At 33.4% G+C, this 20,033-nt stretch overlaps 4 protein-coding genes and 2 pseudogenes across 4 annotated transcripts in view; 4 read left to right on the top strand and 2 right to left on the bottom strand.

Moving 5' to 3' along the window:
- Positions 1–658, bottom strand: part of LOC125851029 (receptor kinase-like protein Xa21) — a 5,087-nt gene extending 4,429 nt beyond the window's left edge. The window contains exon 1 of the mRNA XM_049530822.1: positions 58–658. Within this exon, the coding sequence (XP_049386779.1) occupies positions 58–658 (601 nt within the window). The remainder of the gene's footprint in view (positions 1–57) is intronic.
- A 30-nt stretch (positions 659–688) lies between these two features.
- LOC125851028 (probable LRR receptor-like serine/threonine-protein kinase At3g47570) lies at positions 689–2,972 on the top strand. The gene is made up of 2 exons (XM_049530820.1): positions 689–704; positions 2,527–2,972. Exons 1-2 carry the CDS (start codon positions 689–691, stop codon positions 2,970–2,972), a joined length of 462 nt encoding a protein of 153 aa, XP_049386777.1.
- A 3,077-nt stretch (positions 2,973–6,049) lies between these two features.
- LOC125851027 (uncharacterized) lies at positions 6,050–7,546 on the top strand (annotated as a pseudogene).
- Positions 7,358–9,081, top strand: LOC125851026 (uncharacterized; annotated as a pseudogene).
- Positions 9,082–12,445: 3,364 nt separating this feature from the next.
- Positions 12,446–13,370, bottom strand: LOC125851024 (uncharacterized). Its single transcript, XM_049530819.1, has 2 exons — positions 13,020–13,370; positions 12,446–12,886 (listed from the first exon to the last, which is right to left on the bottom strand). Exons 1-2 carry the CDS (start codon positions 13,368–13,370, stop codon positions 12,446–12,448), a joined length of 792 nt encoding a protein of 263 aa, XP_049386776.1.
- Positions 13,371–17,795: 4,425 nt separating this feature from the next.
- On the top strand, positions 17,796–19,775 carry LOC125851030 (LRR receptor-like serine/threonine-protein kinase RGI5). The gene is made up of 4 exons (XM_049530823.1): positions 17,796–18,850; positions 18,935–19,150; positions 19,224–19,502; positions 19,633–19,775. The coding sequence occupies exons 1-4, from the start codon at positions 17,839–17,841 to the stop codon at positions 19,638–19,640; spliced, it is 1,515 nt and encodes a 504-aa protein (XP_049386780.1). The 5' UTR covers positions 17,796–17,838; the 3' UTR covers positions 19,641–19,775.
- The last annotated feature ends 258 nt before the right edge of the window (positions 19,776–20,033 follow it).

The following is a 20,033-nucleotide window of genomic DNA, read 5'->3' as shown; positions in this document are numbered from 1 at the left end:
CTTGGAAAAAAAAGACGAAAAATCAATGTTCAAATTAGCAAAAACAAAGAGACATACCCGATGCAATATATCCAAATGTTGCTAAGGTTTTTGTGCATAAATCACTCTCATCTTCACCAAGCAGTTTTGAAATACCAAAGTCGCTTAGGTGGACAACCATATCCTCATCCAGCAAAACATTACTAGGCTTTAGATCACAGTGAATCACGGGCAAGGAGCATCCATGATGGAGATATTCCAACGCACATGCCACATCTATCATAATGCTTAGGCTCTGCCTAATGTCTAGGAAGTAGTTATGCGAATACAAATACTTGTCAAGACTTTCATTAGGCATATACTCGAGCACTAAAGCCTTAAAATCAAGGTTGGAGCAACTAGTGATGACTTTCACGAGATTCCTATGCCGAAGGCTGCACAAAACTTCACATTCTGTATCAAATCTCTTGAATGCCGCTTCCACTTGCAGATTGAACACTTTAACTGCAATGGAAGTCCCACTTCTGAGAACACCTTTGTAAACAGAGCCAAAACTTCCAGAACTAATCAGATTACTCTCGCTAACCAAACATAGTTTTTCAAGATTTAATTTTTCTCCAATTGTTTTTTTCAATTGAAAATATTTTTGTACCAAGAGTTCTTGTTGAAAAAGTTTCATTTGTAGACATTAATATGAAAAATATTAACAATGGAGATTAAAGAAAGTTTATGAACCATATTGGCCATGAGAATTTGAATAATAATATGTTAATTAAGAAGTAGAGAAGAAGAAAGTTGGTAGAAAAATGTGTATTTTGTTGTGTATGGAGGGATATTTATTTATAGGTATCATGATTTACTATATTTGGAAAATAATTTATTAAAGTCAGACTGGACCAGATTATTAGAAGTATAATGAAAAGAAGATTGTCTTACCAAAAAATGAAAAAAGATAAATATTTTACCACAAAAGAAAATGAAATGAATATTGTCTTACCAAAATGAAAATGAAAATGAAAAAGATTATTGTGATGACTTAAATTGGTCAATATTTTTGTGCATGATTAAGGGTCGGAGGCTCGGAGCTGTCAACAGAGGCATATCCAGAATTTTGAGATCATGGGTGCATTATTACGAAAAGGTGGATCTAAGATATAAATTTGATTGGTTTAACATTTATGTTATTATCACTAAAAACCTTTAAAATTTTAAAAGGGAAAAGGGTCAAAAAAGCCCTTAAACTATGTGAAAGGAACAAAAATGCCCTCCGTTTATAGTTTGGCTTAAAAATACCCTTACCGTCAATACTTTGGTTCAAAAATGCCCTTAAAATATGCGAAAGAAACAAAAATGCCCTCCATTTGTAGTTTGGTCCAAAAATGCTCTTGCCGTCAATACTTTGTCCAAAAATGGCCTTATTGTTATTTAATGGGTCAAAAATGCTCTTTTTCCAAATAAATATATTATTATTATTTTCTCTTTAACACATTCTTTTTTCTAATATTTTTTTAAAAATTAGCAAATGTTTATCTATCTTCAATTAAAAAAAATGAAATTATTTCTTATTTTGTTATCATTATTTTTTTATCGTTATATAAATATAAATTAATGATGGATATACATTGATCTTATATATATATGAAATATATTATCTGTCGAAAGGGTACATGAAGTTATTCTATTTGAATTGATAAAATGAGATTAAGAAGAAAAAGAAATATTTCCAACATTTTTATTTGTTAAAGTGATTTTAGAAGAAAGAAAACAAGAATAGTGTTCTTTAATAATATTTTAATTAGGAAGAAGACGTATTTAAAAAGAAAAAAATAATACTATTTATTCGGAAAAGGGCATTTTTGACCCGTTTTGCAATTATAGGGGCATTTCTGGACCAAAGTATTGACTGGAAGGGTATTTTTGAACCAAAGTATTGACAGTAAGGGCATTTTTTAGCCAAACTATAAACATATGACATTTTTATTCCTTTCACATAGTTTAAGGGCATTTTTGACCTTTTCCCATTTTAAAATTATAGGTACACAATTATTTTTTTATCAATCCAAACCAATTATATCAGAGACGTTATCCAATTTTAGAAAGAAAAATAAAACAACATAAATAAAAGGTTTAAATTTTTAAATTCACTTAGAAAGGTGCACTCAATCATTATTGCACAGCATTATATGATACTTCAAATGTGGGTTCACACATCTATATTTAAATATTTATTAAAAAAATATAACACTACTATATATAATTTCATGAGGGAAGCATGAGTTCACGTAAACCCGGTGACCCCCTCCTGAATACGCCTCATTTGAATTTTTTTGGCGAAATATTGTACTATATATCGTGATCATTTAAACTACTAGTCAGCCAACATTAGCATGTTGAAACTTCTTAGGGTTAGAAGCAAAAGAAAGGACCCAAACTACCTACTATAAAAGTGATTCTGTGGGATTGGAGAAAAATTAAATCTTGAAAAACTGTGTTTGGTTAGCGAGAGTAATCTGATTGGTTCTGGAAGTTTTGGCTCTATTTACAAAGGTGTTCTCAGAAGTGGGACTTCCATTGCAGTTAAAGTGTTCAATCTGAAATTGGAAGCGGCATTCAAGAGTTTTGATACAGAATGTGAAGTTTTGCGCAGCCTTCGGCATAGGAATCTCGTGAAAGTCATCACTAGTTGCTCCAACCTTGATTTTAAAGCTTTAGTGCTCGAGTATATGCCTAATGAAAGTCTTGACAAGTATTTGTATTCGCATAACTACTTCCTAGACATTAGGCAGAGCCTAAGCATTATGATAGATGTGGCATGTGCGTTGGAATATCTCCATCATGGATGCTCCTTGCCCGTGATTCACTGTGATCTAAAGCCTAGTAACGTTTTGATGGATGAGGATATGGTTGTCCACCTAAGCGACTTTGGTATTTCAAAACTGCTTGGTGAAGATGAGAGTGATTTATACACAAAAACCTTAGCAACAATTGGATAAACTGCACCGGGTATGTCTCTTTGTTTTTGCTAATTTGAACATTGATTTTTCGTCCTTTTTTTTTCAATCAAGAAAGTATACTACATCAGTAAAATGCGATGTCTACAGTTACTGAGATTATGTTGCTAGAAACACTTACTAGGAGAAAGCCTAGTGATTTTGAGGGAGATCTTAACTTGAAGCAATGGGTGAGTTATTCATTCCCAAAGGCAGCAATGGATGTTATAAATGCCAACTTGGTAACACCATTGGATAATCGCTTACAGAAGAAGCTAGATGTTGTTTCATCAATCATGAAAGTGGCATTAGATTGTTGTGTTGAATCTCCGGCAAGAAGGACAAACATGAAAGATGTTGTAGTGATGCTACAGAAGATCATGATTCAACTTTTTGCACGCTGAGCATGTTGTTGGAATTTCGTAGTTTGCTTAGTCTGGCTTTCAACTTTTGTTCACTCCCAAGCTATAACACTTCTCCAACAAAGTTCTTGTTGAATTTTGTAATGCCTTTCTATTTATATTTGGATAAATTACTTAACTACACACCTTTACTTACCTTAATATCCATTTATCCCTTCTTTTTTTAAAAACATCAAAAATCCCTTAATTCCCCCAATTAATAAAATTTTCAGGATACATAAAGATTTCACTCCTTTTTTACAGCCAACACCCACGTTTCCCACTATCCATTTCATTCCTCCATTTTATCCCTAAAATTTCTCCACTTCTTTACCAGTTACAATTTTCAAATCTATTTTGATTTTCAGAAGGAGTCTATCTCAAGTTTATCGGTTTCTAAGTTTCTAATAGGTAGGAAGTTTTCGTCTCCATTGTTGTCTTTTTCTTGTTTTGTACTAATACATATGGAACAAGGCTCAATCACTTAGTGTTGGTGTTTCTCAAATAAATTCCATTAATGATAATCGTATATATGATTCTGACGATGAAATGTGGGATGAAAACAGATCTAAGCGTTTGCATGACCCATTAGCGATGAAGGACAAGAGTGTTGTCAAGCCAAAAACAAAGGTCAGAGAAACCCCCAAAAAAGGGCGAAGAAAACCAGCATCTGTCATTTCCCGACCCACACTTCCTAAGGTATGTGTTGAAACAAAATTTTATATTTTTATGGATTTGTAATGTTGTTGGTTGTGTTTGGACAGAAATAGTTTGATACATTCATAATGAAGATACATTACTTCCTAATTCAAGGTTTTCATAGTATGTTAGACCATTATGGATTTTGTAATCGGTTAATTTTGTGTTTTGCTGATACATTAAAACCCTAATTTTACATTGATGCATGTGGTTTGTTTGGTCGAATTAAGAGTCATTTAACAATGAAGATACATCTCTCACAATTTCTTATTAGTGTAGTATGTTGTTGATTTTGTGTTTTCATTATACATAAGACCCCTAATTTTTAGCATTGTATTGTAGTGATTCTATTTTTAAATGTATCTCAGATTCATATTTTTTCATTGATGTATCTTCAATCATGTTAATTTCTAATACAGTAAAATCATCATTTTTTGTACAGTTTTGAAGGTGTATCAGATTATTTTAGTGCTTCATTAATGTATCTTTCATTGTGTTAGTGTCCTATACAATTTTTTTCATGATAATGATTCAAGTATTTTGTTGGTGGGACTGATGTTAAAATATTCATGTATATTATGCATTGTACGATGTGTTTGATATGATGTCATTATAAAACTATGATGTATATACTGAATTTTCAAATTATCTTCAATGTATCATTCACTCTTAATTACATCATGTGGTTGAGATTAGACAAATACAATTTTATGTTTTGTTTTTTGAATTTGCAGGGCATAAATTATGTTATCAAAAAAATACCAGCACATCCATTGAGATTTGGAGCAGTGTTCAATTTTGATTTTGCAAATGAAATCAAAAAGTCCATAAAGGAGAAAGGCGTTGAAATGTTCAAGAATACAATTTTTGGACTATATTTAAACATTCCAAAATGTAATTTTCAGGGTCAGATTACTAAGTGTGTTGTTGTTGGAGGTGCAACATGAGAACAAAGACTTGTTGCATGTTCGACATGCTAACGGGACTGTATTGCAATTTAGTATAAAGAATTTTGCTATTGTAACTGGCCTTAAATGCAAAGGAAATGTTAAGGATTTTTCATACCCGAAATCCACTACGAGCCGGTTATTACAAAGATATTTTCCTGATGTAACTGCAGGTATAACCAAGAGTCGCTTGATTCAACATTTTCAAATGGGCAATTGGGAGACCACACAGGACGCCGTTCAGATGGCAATCTTATACTTTGTCCATACATTAATGTTATGTCAACTTGGTGAGACCTCGATATAGATCAAAATATTTCTAATGGTCGAAGATTGCAGGTATGAATTGTATCCTTGGGGTCAGATTGCTTTCGATAAGCTAATTACATCACTCAGGAAAGACTTCAACCTTAGCAAACAGTGTATCGTTTATTTGGTATGCCGTATGCACTTAATGTATGGACTTACGAATGTGCATCTAGTCTAAATCCAGAGTTTGTTGTTAAAGTAGCGAGTGGTATTCCCAGGATTTGTAATTGGAGGGTCATGGCTGTAAAGCCAAAATTTGGAACGTTTATGTCTAGCATTTTCTCCGAGGTAACATTCATTTTAGATTTGCAAATAACAGTTTTTCAATAAGCTTTCAATTTTTTGTTATAAATAACAGTTTTTCTATGATACACACTATTGTCATAACATTCAACATTTGAACGGCGAATTCAGAATGTATGTTCAAAAATTGTACCAACACCAGACGAAGTGGAAGCCCTTGATTTACCTGATATTCAAGATGCTCATACTCCTGGACCCTTCACAACAGCAGTTGATGCAAAGAAAGTTCAACAAAACACAGTTCATTGAGGATTTCTCAACAAGCCTTCCTGGGCATTTGTTTAGGAGATCATCACGTGTATCTGGTACATCATCTCCACCACCACCCAAAAGGAGAAAGAAAATCGATACATCTAAAACAAAGGTGTCGGAACCTAAATCGTCAGAGCTGTTAAGGCCGCCAATAAACCAGTCATTCTCAATGCCAGATGAAGCACCTACCCCGATTGCTAATGTATCTTGTCTCCATGTCTCTTCACAAGGTCAAAAAGATAAGTCTGTATATCCCGATATTGAAGAACTAAAACAACATATGAAGGATTACGTAAGTAATGATATCAAATTCTTTTTCAGGTTTATGTATAAATATAAAATTAAATGTTAATTTTTTTTTAAATAGGTTGACAATAAATTTAAGTATCTTGTGACTTCAATAAAGGCAAACCACACTGAGTTGATGAATTTCAGGCATAGGGAGGACGACCAGGAACCAAAGGTATTGTGTTGTATAGGTCATTATGTTCTAAATTTAATTGATGAAGGATTAGGCCGGCAAGTCTACGACGTGCATGGTTGAAGTTTCCGGTAAAGAAGGCAATGATGGACATCAACAAGTACCTTTAAGTTTGATCAACAACCAACCTCACCAATACAAATGGATTTTGCCAACAATGACCAAAACATTGGTGTATCTAATTTTGTTGTTGAAGATCAGGTTTATTTTACTATATTCATTGCGTATATCCAATTAAACAATGTATCAGTAACATATTTTGCTTGAAAAAAAATTTGTTTTAAAAATACAGTCTAAAGATACATTGAAGAATCATCAACAAATGAAGGACGTTTCAGAACTTCAATCCTCATATGAAAATATTCATCATACTGCAGAAACAACTGAGCATAAGAAGGTACTATTGTCATCGTAAATTGACTATTACTATACATCAACTTTGTATTAATACATCAAACTGTGCTATTATGATACATTACAGTTTAATTTGTGTGTATATGATACATATATTTTATGTTTACATCAGAAGTGTTTTTCAATTTTGTGAGTATGATGATTTACATTTTTAATTTTGAATCTATATGATACATTCCTTTGCAAGATACATACAAGTGTGACTAATTAAAATTGTTTTTATATGGTACACTTATACATCAGGTATTTTGATACATTTAAGATTGTATGTAAATCGTAGTTTAATGTAATCTGTACTTCATACATTAACAGTAGTTTGTATATGATACTTTGTTGTTTAATGTATCATCACTTGTACAAAATGGTGTTATTCAGGATGATGCATCAGGACAAATGCCTCAACATTTCTTTGAAGGAACAATGAACGAAGATGCTTCAGATAAAGTTCAACATAACACCAATCAATCTGTGCCAGATCCTGTTACATTTGATACATCAATAATTTACGTTTCATGTATCATTTATATATCATCTGATTTATCAAACCTTCTTTAATTATCAATTTAAATCATATAGGATTCTATGACATCTGGTACAATATCATCTGAAACTTGTGAAGCCATGGATACACTTATTGCTGATCTAGGAAGATTGCCTATTCCTACCAAACCAGTTAGTGCGGTTAATCCACAGGAGTTAACTGTCAGCCAAAGTTTTCTTTCGGACAATCAATTACCCACTGATATTCCAATCACAACAATTGTTGTCTGAAGCGATACAAATACTCCTCTGGCACATAACAAGATGCCTTCACAAATCTTAAAATCTCCTTATTTGGCTTCATTTGGGTCAAGTGAAAAGGGAAAAGAGATCATGGAGGATGTGACTCGTCCGTATTTTCCATTTAAAGGTTGTGAGATTACAAACAGAACCCTGGACTTTCTGATTGATGAGTATATTCAGTGGGTTACTAGAGGTCTTCTCAAAAGTCATGCCAATAAGTAAGTTTTGTATTTTTTCCCTACATTTGTTCAATTTTGCAATAACAACTCTTGTTCCATTTTGAAAGAACAACTCTTGATTACTATTAATAACACAAAAAACCATTAGATGATAAGTACAGAGCAAGATCCTCTTCATTGGGTTTTGAAAAGATGGATTATGTTGTTGCATTTCCGATCGATAAAAATTGGCTCTGTGCCATGTCCCAGCCCAAAAATTGCTGGATTGATCAGGTAAAGTTTCCATGTTTATGTAAATTTAATGTATCTGATACATTGAATGGAATGTATCATATATAGTTATTTTAATTTATATGATACATTTATTTATATGTGTCAGATACATATCAATATCATATACCTCTATCAGTCTCTAACATTTTATTTTCATCATTATTCTTTTCAAATGTATAATTATGTCTATAATATTTTGTGTAGCACATCAATGTTGTTTTTTACTACCTTCGTAAAAAATCAAAACGTCGTAGCATGAATCAATAGAGATACACAACAGTCAATTGTTTGTTCAGTACACATATCAACAATACCCATGAAAGGTAATATAACAATAAGGCTGATGATAATATTAGTATCCAAGAACACATTAATTGTGCGTCGGCTGTATCTGTACATGAGTGGTCAATAACCAATATCATGAAAGGATTTTCAATACCTGCTGGATTACCATGGCATCTTATGGACGATGTTTACATTCCGGTTAACTGTGATGGAAAGTTCCATTGAGTGTTAGCTGTTGTAGAATTGAATTAGAGGTTGATACACGTGTATGACTCTTCTATAGGCACAAGGAGAAAAGTACATTACGAGGAGATAAAAAAATTATCAAAGATGCTACCTTTTTACCTCCTTGATAGTAGTTTCTTTGAAAAAACTGAGCGAACAAACTGGCCAAATCTTGATGCATATAAGGATAAACAAACTGGTGCACTTTTAGAGCCACATCATCCTTTCAATGTTGAATACGCTCAAGGCATCATGCAACAAGAATGCGATAGCCTGTAAGTATTTAAATTCTTCACTATAATCATATGTGTAAGTTTTATTACAAATTTATATTCTGCATTTTGTTGTAGGGACTGCGGGTTATATGTAGCTACATTTGCAAAGTTTTTGAGTGACCAACTTGTTATACCACCTGATAGTGATGCCTATCTTTCAAGTTATCTACGCAATAGATACGCATCATTGTTGTGGAGATACGGCAGCGACAAGGCCAAGGGTGGATACATAAGTGAGAATGACGATCCACCAAAGCCTAAGGATCAATTCACAAAACCAACTTAAGAAGATTTTGTTAACATAGTTTAGTACTTAACCATGTTTGCATGAACAGTGTTTTGTGTTGTTTTGTTTTTAAGACAAATTCACTTACGTTTTAGAGTGTTTCTCTAAAAACTTAGTCGTATTACAGTCTTTTGTTATTTATATAAAAATTTGTGTTTTCAATATGTTACTTTAGATACATTATACGTTGTTGCTTTATAACGTTAAGCTTCACACTCATAACTATTTGAGTTAAAATAATTTGATAGTGTTGATACGAAATGATGTATTTGATACATAAGTTTGTATGTATATGGTACATGAATTTTGTTCACACACACCAGTTACATATACCTGATGGAACATGAATTATATAAATGTATATGATACATCATATAAATCAACAAACAAATCACAACAAACTATTAAACTGTAGTTTTAATGTATATGATACACCATACAGTAGTGTATATGATACATATATAATACATTTGAAAAAGTCAAATTTGGGACACTTATGCTCAGTTTAAATCATGGATCTGTTATTGAATCAATATTTCATGCATTTACACATTAATTATTTTTCAAAGTTTATACATGTCACGCCCCGAGCCTACACCCTGGACGTGGCTGACACTCGAAGACCATTACTGGCCCCCAAGCAAACCCTTGGCCTGGCTTTCTTGACTCAGCGGAAACCTGACTCATCAGAATAGCTCAATGCAATGCAAGGTCATAAAACAAACCAACGGATAAAATCTAGCCAAAAAGGCCACTCAAGTCTCAAAAATAGAATATTTACATATATACATAGATGAGAGACTCAAAACTAACTGACTGACTGTCTATAAAGCCTCTAAAATACTGAGATGGATGTTGGGACAGACCCCACAACATCCTAATAAAACAAGACTAAGAGAACAAAATAACCGAGCCCTCCGGAATGCAAAGAGGCTCACCACTGACTCTGGAGTACTCAGCTGGATCAACGGCGTGCTGGATGCTGATCCTGGGTACCTGTGTCTGCATCGTCATAAGATGCAGGCCAACTGGCATCAGTACATTGAATGTACGAGTATGCGAGCTGGAAAGCTAAACCACAATTTAAGCTTGAAAGGAGTACAAAGAACACTTACCTTGGCTCTGTTCAACTCATGAATAACTGAACTCAATATATAAAGCAATAAGACACATGCAATATATAAAGCTTGGAAAACTCTTAAAACATGACGTAAAAATCATATTTATAATATCAGAAAAATACCACGCTTCCTCTCAAAGTCTACTTGTGCAATGCATGAATGAAGTCCCATACCCCCAATCCACACTAAGCAGAACTCCTCGAGGGACCATGCTCTTTCTTCTGTGGGAGTTTCTCTAACCGATAACCACCACTATAAAACTAAGTGGTGATACAACGTTTTACCTCACGTTGCCTAAGGACCATCCTATACCTTGCCGTGATATAGGAAGCTAACTTTACTAAGTGGATCCACTAGCTTAACTTTACGGATTCATCTAAAAAGTATGACCCGTTAACTCCCATGTTGGGTACATGGTTCTTATGGAGAGTTGAGTTAATATGAACTCGTGTACCCAACTCGGTGCTCAAGACTACTCCCAAAAATACTTTAGCTCATAAGTGTTTTAAACACAACTTTCTTTAGTTTGAGATAATTACTCAAAAATCTAGCCCAAAGGTTCACTTGGAAACGATGTTCCCTTTTTCTTGAAAACTAGCCCAAAGGCTCTTTTGGAAACATAGTTCCTTTCTTACTCAAATGTAAAAACATTTAGAAACTTCTTTGGGAATACATAGTTCCCTAATAACTTTTGAGAAATGAACTCAACTTTAAACTCGACTTAACTTGAAACTTGAAACTCTTTACTTAACTTGAAACTCTAAACTCTTTACTTGACTTGAAACTTGAGTCTTAAAATAAAGTTAAAACATTCAATAAAGACTCTTAAACAACTTTAAAAAACTTGCTTGACTTGTTTCTTAACTTCCAAGCTTAACTCTTAACTTCACTTGACTTGGAAACTAACTCTCCTTGAATTTGATTTATTGATTCAAGGTGTTAGATCACATGTTATGGATGAGTTCTTGACGTCTAGACGTACCTTGGAGTGTCGAAAACAACTATGAAACATAGGTACTTTACCAAGGAACATGCATGGACAAGTGGGGAATGAATGGGAAAGGTTGGAGTCCTTGGCGCTCTGAGAGGCGCGGGGAGCCAGCCCTAAAACTTTAGAGGGAGCCTGCTGGCGCTCTGCTAGGCGCGCCGCCCCAAGGGGGAAAGTTCAGAGCCCCTTTTGGGTCGCGCTGGCAGGCGCGACGCCCCACCCTTTTCCCCGAAAATCTGACTTTTCTCCTTCTTTTCTCCAACTCTAAACCTTCTAAACTTCAAAGCTTCTTCCCCCAAACACTTAGAATCATCAAAACCCTCAAAATACACTAGATTCAACTTAAAAACACCACCGGAAACATACACCAAACCAACAAGAACTTCAACACAACACAACTACAACTTCAACAATTACAACCAACAACTTCAACAAACATAATCAATCTTTTCTCGAAATTAAACAAGCTTGGCGTGTGGGGGAAAGAACCAACCCAACACTATGAACTCACATACCTAGTAGGGATCACCCCCGACGATATCCACGATGATCTTTGATGAAACCTTGCTTGATCTTCTCTTTCTCCTCTTCTTCTCCTCTTCACTTACAAACCCTTACTCTAACTCTTTTTTAAAAAAAGCAAAACTGATCACAATCAGCTTGGACCCTTAATATTTATCCAAAACAATTGATTAGGGAAAAGACCAAAATACCCTTACAATTTTCGGACTAACTTCCCTGCCAACTGCCCAACTTCCAAAGGGTATAACTCACTGATACGAACTCGGAATCGAGCAAACTTAGCGGCGTTGGAAAGATCATTCCACGGACTTCGCAAACATAACTGGAACTACACCTAACTCATCCTGAGCTAGGAGTTATGACTGTTCAAAGTTGGCCAAAAACTCACTTTTTCCCACCAAATTTTCCAGATTTTTAATTCTCTCCAAAATGACTATTTCCAATTCTAAGCCTCTTCATAGTAATTTCAATTTTCCAGATGTTACAATACATTCAGATTTATTTATTTATTCAACAGTATAAGAATAAATTTATATTCAATGTAAGATTGACACAAAATTCTCAACAAATTATTTAGTTGAACAAGAAAATAAATTGTGTAAACAATACACTTTATTTAATCCAAATACTAAAGTGAAAAATATATGTAAGTGCAATTTATTGAGCATGAACACGAATGTCTTGTTGGGAAGAAAGTACAATTTAAAAATAACTGCAAGTTAAAAATATTATTTCACTTCTCTTTCGGGAAAAAAGTACAAGTTCTCCTGTTGTGACTTTCTTGTCCACAATGCCCACAAGAATTCTTGTTCACTGTTATCTTCTCATCCACGTTTTTGTTTCTTCGTTTCCTTGGTCGTCCAACCAACCTTCTATACCTAGGTGGCAAAACAATTTCATCTAAAACATAGTCTGGAAATGTCCAATCCTCCTTATCCGGCATTGGAACCATTGCAACCTCGTAGATTTTTGCTAATGCATCAGGCTTGTAGTAATCAGAGCAATATGGATGCATATTCTTAACATTTTTGTGCCTTAAAACTGCAATTGTGTGTGCACAAGGTATCTCATCTTGTTGAAATCTTCCACAAGTACATGATTTTCGCTTAAGGCATACAATGTATCTTCTTCCGACTTCATAAACTGAGAAAATATATTCAGATGATGGAACAACCTGAAAACACTAATAAGTTAGTGATACATTACATGATATTCCATTTTTATATCATTTCCAAAGCAATGCTTAGCAGTGAAATGATCCGAGTTTCTGATACATAAAACAAAAAGTTATGGATATTGATAAATACCTTCATCTTTGAACTTTTAGATGCATTTACAATCAATACCTCCTCAAATCTTCTTCCCAATGTGTCCTTTGTATATGACGTTATTTCTCTATTTTTACAGTTCCAACTACCAAAGAAAAGTCTAGCTTCTTCCAAGATTTCTAATATAGTTAACCGACGTGCATCAACAAGGCAACCATTGATACATTCTGCGATGTTCGAAGTCATCATTCTACCTTTGTTTACTATTGAATGAACTCTTGACCACTTCTCATACCCAGTATCCTCAAGGTAATCCTTCACCCTATGATCAACTTTCACCACCTTAGCCATTAATTTATCAAAATCCTCCTTTATGTATGCCTTTGCCATTGAGTAAAATATATCACTTAGTGTGTTTTTACTCCTTTTGAAGTTTGAACAGACATTCTTCCAAAGATGTCATATGCATGCCAATGAGGTACATTTGGGAACACAATGCTTACACTCTTCATAATACTTTCATTTCTATCTGCTACAATACACATAATTTCACGCTCGCCAAATGCATTTTTGGATTGTTCGAAGAACCATGTCCACAAACAGTCATTTTCGGTGTCTACAACACCATATGCCAATGACAATATGCAACCTAATCACAAAGCAACACACATTTAACTTATTGATACATAACGTTTACATTAAGATACATTGATTATACATATAAAACAAGTTCAAAATTACATCAGTATTGCAACAGTCAAGCCTGCACCATCGAGTGTGCTAGCTGATACAAAAGTACCTTTGTAAGCCCTGCCAAGATGTGCACCGTCCACTACAACTACAGGTCTGCAGTAGTCAAACCCTCTCATCAATGGCCTTAGGGTTATGAAAAGATACATGAATTGATTATCTTCCGTCTTTTGCATCCTTATATATAAATTTGGATACACTTTATTTGGCATCCATATGTATCTCGGCATCTGCTTGTATCCATCTAATGGTTTACCCTTTAGTATCTCTAGTGCACGTTCCTTAGCATGCCATGCTTGCTGGTATGATATTTCAACCCCATATAATTCTCGAATATCTTCAATTACATCTTTCAGCGTATGAATTCGTTTATGATTTACCAACTTAGGGGTAGTCACACCACTAATAAATCCAATTGTTGCTTGTACTTTTGTTAGTATCCTATCCCGCATCGGACATGTATGTTCACTATTGAAGTATCTCACTTTGAATACATCAGATTTCTTTCTGCAAGAAGACTTTAAACATCAGCCACATTCATCACTGAAGCACGCTATCACATAGCTGCCAAAAAAAATCATCAGAATAAGGCATATAACAAAAGCATTTCAAATATATAATGTTACAGTGTTTCACAACTTGTCACATAATTATTCACACTAATGTATCGTCCATAATAAAGAACACAGCAAATTTTTTTACAATATTTTTATGTATCGGTACTACAGTTTGTTCACATAATTATTCACATAACCCTTACCAATTTGTTCAAATCATCAAACACCAATTTATTGTTTTCTTTTTACAATAAATCCCTTAAAAATGAAATCATTTCCGATCATGTCCTTTCCTTAAATTTGGTTCTTAAAAAATGAAATCATTTCCGGTCATGTCCTTTCCTTAAATTTGGTTCTTAAAAAATGAAATCATTTCCGATCTTTATATAGTTTTTTCTCGGTGGTTTTTAGGGTCCTTTTATAAGTAAAGTCTTAAAAATACGATATGTATGCATCCTTACCCCTCACCTTGTAATAATAGACCCTTAGTTCATACCGTATAGTATTACATTTTAATATTACATAAGAGAAGATTATTGAGAGAAATAAGGAAAGATAATTTAACAACATACAAAAAAGGAAAAGGCTCAAATATGTCATCGAAATTTTAGAAAAAACTCATTTATGTCATCTGTTAAAAGTTTGGCTCATATATGTCATTGTCCATTTTTTTTTACTTTGATTTGCAAAGCCATTTTTGATACCCCAAAACAAGGTTTAACACTTTTTGATTGGTGTTTTTGGATCAAAGGTATATTTTTTGCTTCTACTTCCTTAAGAACAACATCAAGAACACATAAAGAACATTAAGAATTCTCAAATTTCAAACTTGTCAATTCTTCACGAAATTGCCTCAAATTTCAAGAGTAGTTTCCCTCCAAGCTAGATACCAAAACTTAGGAGTGTACATGGCCGGGTTAGTTCGGGTTTTTCAAATATCAAACCAAACCATTTGTGTCAGATTTTAAAATTTATAAACCAAACCAATAAAACTTGGGTTTTTCAACCTCGGGTTTTTTCAGATTTTTTTGGGTTTTTCGGGTTGTTTCGGGTTTTTCCGGTAAATATTCATACAAACATATAATTTACTTGTACTTCAAATATTTCTTTAGTCCTACCAAAATACAAATATCTAAGGTATTTCTTAAAAAAATAACACAGTATGATATGATTAATGACACTAAAATATCCAACAAAAATAGTAATAATAATGAAATCGCGTAAAACAAATATTGCAAATTAACAAGTCATAATGAAAATGATCATAATTTAAAAGTACTAAATCATGCTAAAATAAGTTTAATAAGTATTAGTTACATGACTAAATATTAAAAGAAATTGAAATTAGATTATGTATTTTAATTGTCTAAATCAATGTAAAAGTAAAGAACAAATATTCAATATTATTGTCATTCTTAGTGTTGAATTGATTTTCTTTTTGCATTAGTATTAATTTGATTTTGATTTAAGCTTTATTATAATTACCAACATCTGTAGACTATAATCTTTATTGGACCATTTATAATTCTAAGTTTCAAACTTGAAATAATATATTAAAAGATAAAAACTATGAAAAAGTATAAGAAATATTTAAAAATTATATCAAAGTAAATATTTTTATGTGTAAAATAAAATTTTAAAATTATATATATAATGTCGGGTTGGTTTGGTCTCGGGTTGTTTTTTTTAGTTAAAACCAAACCAACCCAAATATAGTCGGGTTTTTTTTTTCAATACCAAACCAAGTCAAACCAAACCACTAGTCGGGGTTTTTTTCGGGTTGACTCGGTTTGCGGTTTGGTTCGGTTTTCGGTTCGGTTTTGTACACCCCAAAACTCAATATCTTTTGAGCTCGAATTCAACCTAACTCAACAAGACCCACTTGAAATTTATTCAAAATTTCAACATTCTTTAATGATAGAATTTTCTCCACACTTCAAATCATTTGAAAATTTGAACATAGACTAAAAAACACTAGGCAACAAGGATCTAATGTAAAAAACAAGTACAAAAACACGAATCAAAACAAAATTTTGAAATTTTGGGATTGATTTTCATTTTTTGGATTTTTTTTTTTAATGTGGGTGAATTTTTCAAACTCTACAAATGATTTTAGATTTTTAGTTTTTTTTAAAAAAGCAATTAATGATGTAGCCGAAATTTGAGATGATTTCGTGAATAATTGAAGATGTTGAAATTTTGGAAGTTATTTATGTTCTTCATGTGTTCTTGGTGTTCTTAAAGAAAAAGAAGCAAAAAGTGTACATTTGATCCAAAAAACTTCAATTAAAAAGTGTTAAACCTTGTTTGCGGATTAAAAAATGATTTTGCAAAATTGGAGTTAAAAAATGGCATGGATGAGCTTTTTCTTTAACAATAATGACATAAATGAGCCAAACTTTTAACAAATTAAGTGAAAGACAATGGAAAGTTTTGCTTGTGTGGTAAAATTTTGTGAATTTTCACAACACATATAAGATTTATCCGTCTACCATGATACAGCAGCAATAATTTAACATGATATTGCACCAATTATTATCAGTCTACCATATTGACGACATGAGTTAAATTTATGCCCCACATAACTTGGAAAATTTATCTATTTATTTAAAATGAGTGGTTTCAACACTTGATATCAAACTCACAACAACCAATAAAAGACACATTTTTTTTGTTTCATTGAAACAATAATTTAGTTGCTGATATGTTTTTCCGTTTCCCCTTTTTAAAAAGCTTCAAAAGAAAAGTCTCCTAAACACATGTTACTAGTAATACCATCTTTCCATTATGTGATGGTCCTTTTCCATTATATGTCCCAGTGGAGAGAGATATTCTTAAGTCCCATCTTTCCATTATGTGAAATCAATCCGCATTTCCTTTCACCTGCCTCAAACATATATGAATCATGAATTCTTCAAAGTGAGTCAGTAAGGTGGATGTACGACAATAGTCATAGAAGTGCCTCTACGCGCCTCAACCACTACTTTAACTAATCCTTTTGTGCAATCATGAACTCCATGAAACTTTATCAATTCCAACCCAACTTATCCTTTTGGAACTGACGTAACAAACTATGCGCGGCGGAAAACTTAGCAATACACCTCACAATTTGCTTCTAGTGTAAGTAGGGATAGATTGCTTGTAAAATTGCTTTAATTAAGAGCACCTCTGCCCCTATAAGACAATAATTTTCCTTGTAACATTCCAGTGATCTTGGCCACTAAAGTATGCCACCTTTTTCTTCACAAGTAGTTTAGATATCCAAGAAGACAATGGAAAGTTTTGTTTTTCTGGTAAAATTTTGTGAATTGAACAACACAGATAAGATATATCCGCCAGCAAGACTAGTGAATAATTTAAGACAACATAGCACCAATTATTATCATTCTAGCATTGACGACATGAGTCATATTCATGCCCCACATAAATTGGAAAATTTATATATTTATTTATATAAAATGAGCGGTTTCAACAGTTGGATGTCAAAAGCACAACAACCAATAAAAGACACATTTTTTTTGTTTCATTGAAGCAATAATTTAGTTGCATTAATGCTGATATGTTTTTCCGTTTCCCCTTTTAAAAAAGATTCAAAAGAAAAGTCTGCTAGTAATACCATTTTCCTACTACTAATAATTTTACATATGGAGAAAGCCTTGAGATCTTTTCTTTTAACACTACTACTCTTGTTGTTTCACTATGTTATGCCTAGTTCAGCCATGACTCGTACCAACGTTTCTACGGATCAATTAACTCTTCTGTCTTTGAAATCCCAAATTAGTTCCGACCCCTTTCATTACTTGGATGACAGTTGGTCTCCTGCTACTTATGTTTGTCATTGGGTTGGAGTCACTTGTGACTATCGTCACCAGAGAGTGAAGTCCTTGAATCTTTCCAACATGATCCTTACAGGCACGATTCCACGTGATTTTGGAAACCTCACATTTCTTGTTTCTCTTGACTTGGGAAGCAACAATTTCCATGGAAATTTGCCTCAAGAAATGGCACACCTGTGTCAGCTTAAGTTTCTTGATTTAAGTTTGAACAAATTCAGTGGGGAGGTTCCTTCTTGGTTTGGGTTTTTAAAACAACTTCAAGTTTTAAAACTTAGGTTTAACAGTTTCACTGGTTCCATTCCCCCGTCACTTTCGAATGCCTCAAAATTGGAGACTTTAGAAATATCTGCCAATTTACTTGTAGGAAACATCCCGGAAGAGATAGGCAATCTTCAAAACCTTAATATGTTGTCCATGGAACATAATCAGCTTACGGGTTCTATACCATTCACAATTTTCAATATTTCTAGTATCCAAGTCATCGCATTTTCAAACAATAGCGTATCAGGAAAGCTTCCCAATGATTTATGCAATCGTCTTCCAATACTCAAAGAGCTTCATCTATCAATGAACAAGCTTCATGGTCATATGCCTATAAGCTTGTCAAATTGTTCACAACTTCAAATATTGTCTCTATCCATAAATGATTTTGATGGACCAATACACAGTGAAATTGGAAGATTGAGTAACTTGCAGATATTGTATCTCGGATCTAACCATTTCACAGGTATATATGTTTTATTTTACGAATGCTAGTAATGTATTGTATCTAATTACCTCAGATCTTTTTTTTATTACACATTAAATGCAGGTATAATTCCACAAGAAATCGGAAATCTTGTTAATTTGGTGGAATTAGCAGTGGATGTAAACCAGATTACCGGCTCTATCCCAATCTCTATATTCAATATCTCTTCATTGCAATTTGTTTCACTAAGGGGGAACAATCTCAAGGGATCCTTACCACGGGAAATTGGCAACTTAACCAAGATACAAGTTTTATTTCTTAACAACAATAGGTTTACTGGTACGTATTCAAAGTGATATATAGCAATCTGTATTAATGAACAAGCTAGCTAAATTCATTGATCATGTGACAGGTGAAATACCCAAAGAGATAAGAAATCTGGTTGAGTTGGAGGAACTTGCTCTTGGGTTTAATAGTTTTAGTGGTTCACTTCCAATGGAGATCTTCAACATATCAGGGATGAGAGCAATGGCTCTTTCATTCAATAATTTATCAGGAACCATCCCACCAAACATAGGTTCTGTATTACCCAACATTGAAGAGCTTTATATGAGTAACTTGACCAATCTTGTTGGGACTGTTCCTCATTCTATTTCCAATTGTTCAAAACTTACTATCCTAGAGCTTTCAGGTAACAAACTCACAGGCTTGATTCCCAATTCTCTTGGATATTTGACTCATCTACAGAACCTAAACTTGTGGGAAAATAATTTAACTAGTGATTCATTTTTAAGCTTCCTCACCTCCTTAACCAATTGCAGAAATTTAAGACTTCTTGATCTATCATTGAACCCTCTAAATGGCATGCTTCCGGTCTCCGTAGGGAACTTCTCCAAATCTCTTGTAAAGCTTTGTGCCACTGATAGCAAGATTAACGGCCAGATTCCAAATGAAGTTGGAAACTTAAGCAGCTTATTAGACCTTGATCTTTCTCATAATAACTTAATTGGATCAATTCCAACATCAACTCACAACTTGAGAAACCTTCAGCGTATGTATTTTCAGTACAACAAACTTGCAGGATTTATTGGAGATCATATATGTAAACTGAATCATTTGGGTGCTATTGACTTGGGTCAAAATCAACTTTCAGGATCTCTTCCTAATTGTTTAGGGAACGTTACTTCCCTTAGATTGATATATCTTGCTTCCAATAAATTGA

Source organism: Solanum stenotomum, unplaced genomic scaffold, assembly GCF_019186545.1.
Source record: "Solanum stenotomum isolate F172 unplaced genomic scaffold, ASM1918654v1 scaffold21668, whole genome shotgun sequence".
NCBI classification, from domain to species: Eukaryota; Viridiplantae; Streptophyta; class Magnoliopsida; order Solanales; family Solanaceae; genus Solanum; species Solanum stenotomum.
The sequence above is the reverse complement of the archived record's forward strand: the minus strand, read 5'-3'. Positions and strand labels throughout refer to the sequence as shown.